The sequence below is a fragment of the Poecilia latipinna genome, unplaced genomic scaffold, assembly GCF_001443285.1.
Source record: "Poecilia latipinna isolate Pla-1442-1.1 unplaced genomic scaffold, P_latipinna-1.0 Scaffold8886, whole genome shotgun sequence".
Lineage (NCBI taxonomy): Eukaryota > Metazoa > Chordata > Actinopteri > Cyprinodontiformes > Poeciliidae > Poecilia > Poecilia latipinna.
In genome coordinates, this window is record NW_015121502.1 from 1 (window position 1) to 1,087 (window position 1,087).

General features: G+C 49.7%; 1 protein-coding gene across 1 annotated transcript; it reads left to right on the top strand.

Annotated features, from left to right (window-relative positions):
* Window positions 1-3: 3 nt before the first annotated feature.
* Window positions 4-1,080, top strand: LOC106944389 (tripartite motif-containing protein 35-like; the record flags this gene model as incomplete). Its single annotated transcript, XM_015027507.1, has 1 exon — window positions 4-1,080. A coding segment is annotated over one exon (1,077 nt), but the record flags the coding sequence as incomplete, so codon positions are not given.
* Window positions 1,081-1,087: the final 7 nt, after the last annotated feature.

Below are 1,087 nucleotides of genomic sequence, written 5' to 3' on the forward strand. Positions count from 1 at the left end.
TGTCCGGTCTGTTATAATGTCTTTAAAGATCCTCTTGTTCTATCATGTAGCCACAGCTTCTGTAATGAATGTCTGAAGAGCTGGTGGACAGAGAAACCCGAAAGAGAGTGTCCAATTTGTAAGAGGAGGTCATCAAGGTCTGATCCACCTTGTAACCGGGTTCTGAAGAACCTGTGTGAGACTTTCTTACAGCAGAGAGATCAGATAATTTCAGAGGATCTCTGCAGTCTGCACTCCGAGAAACTCAACCTCTTCTGTCTGGACCATCAGCAGCCAGTGTGTCTCGTCTGCAGAGATTCAGATTTACACACCGAGCACAGATTCAGAGCCATCGATGAAGCTGCTCAGCAACACAGGAAGAAAGTCCAGGAAACTCTGGAGCCTTTAAAGGAGAAGCTGGAGCTCAGGAAGAAAGTTAAAAATAAGTTTGATCAGACAGCAGAACACCTGAAGGTCCAGGCCCGACACACAGAGAGGCAGATTGTTGAGCAGTTTAAGAAGCTGCATCAGTTTCTGGCAGAGGAAGAGGAGGCCAGGCTGGCTGCACTGAGGGAGGAAGCGAAGCAGAAGAGAGGGATGATGAAGGAGAAGATGGAGGCTCTGAGCAGAGAGATAGCAGCTCTTTCAGACACAGTCAGAGCCACAGAAGCGGAGCTGAGAGCTGCAGATGTCTCATTCCTGCACAACTACAAGGCTGCAGTGGAAAGAGTCCAGCGCTGCCCCCTGCTGGAGGATCCACAGCTGCCCTCAGGAGCTCTGATAGACCAGGCCAAACATCTGGGCAACCTGGCCTTCAACATCTGGAGCAACATGAAGGACATGGTGACCTACACTCCTCTGGTTCTGGACTCAAACACGGCCCATCCAAAACTCCACCTGTCTGAAGATCTGACCAGTTTAACTGTAAGAGAGGAACAGCAGCTTCCTGATAATCCAGAGAGGTTTAATTTAGGGTGGTCTGTCCTGAGCTCTGAGGGTTTTAACTCAGGGAACCACAGCTGGGATGTTGATGTTGGAGACGGTGAAGGATGGGCACTTGGTGTGTTAGCAGAGTCTGTCCAGAGGAAGGGAAGAATACAGTCTGGAT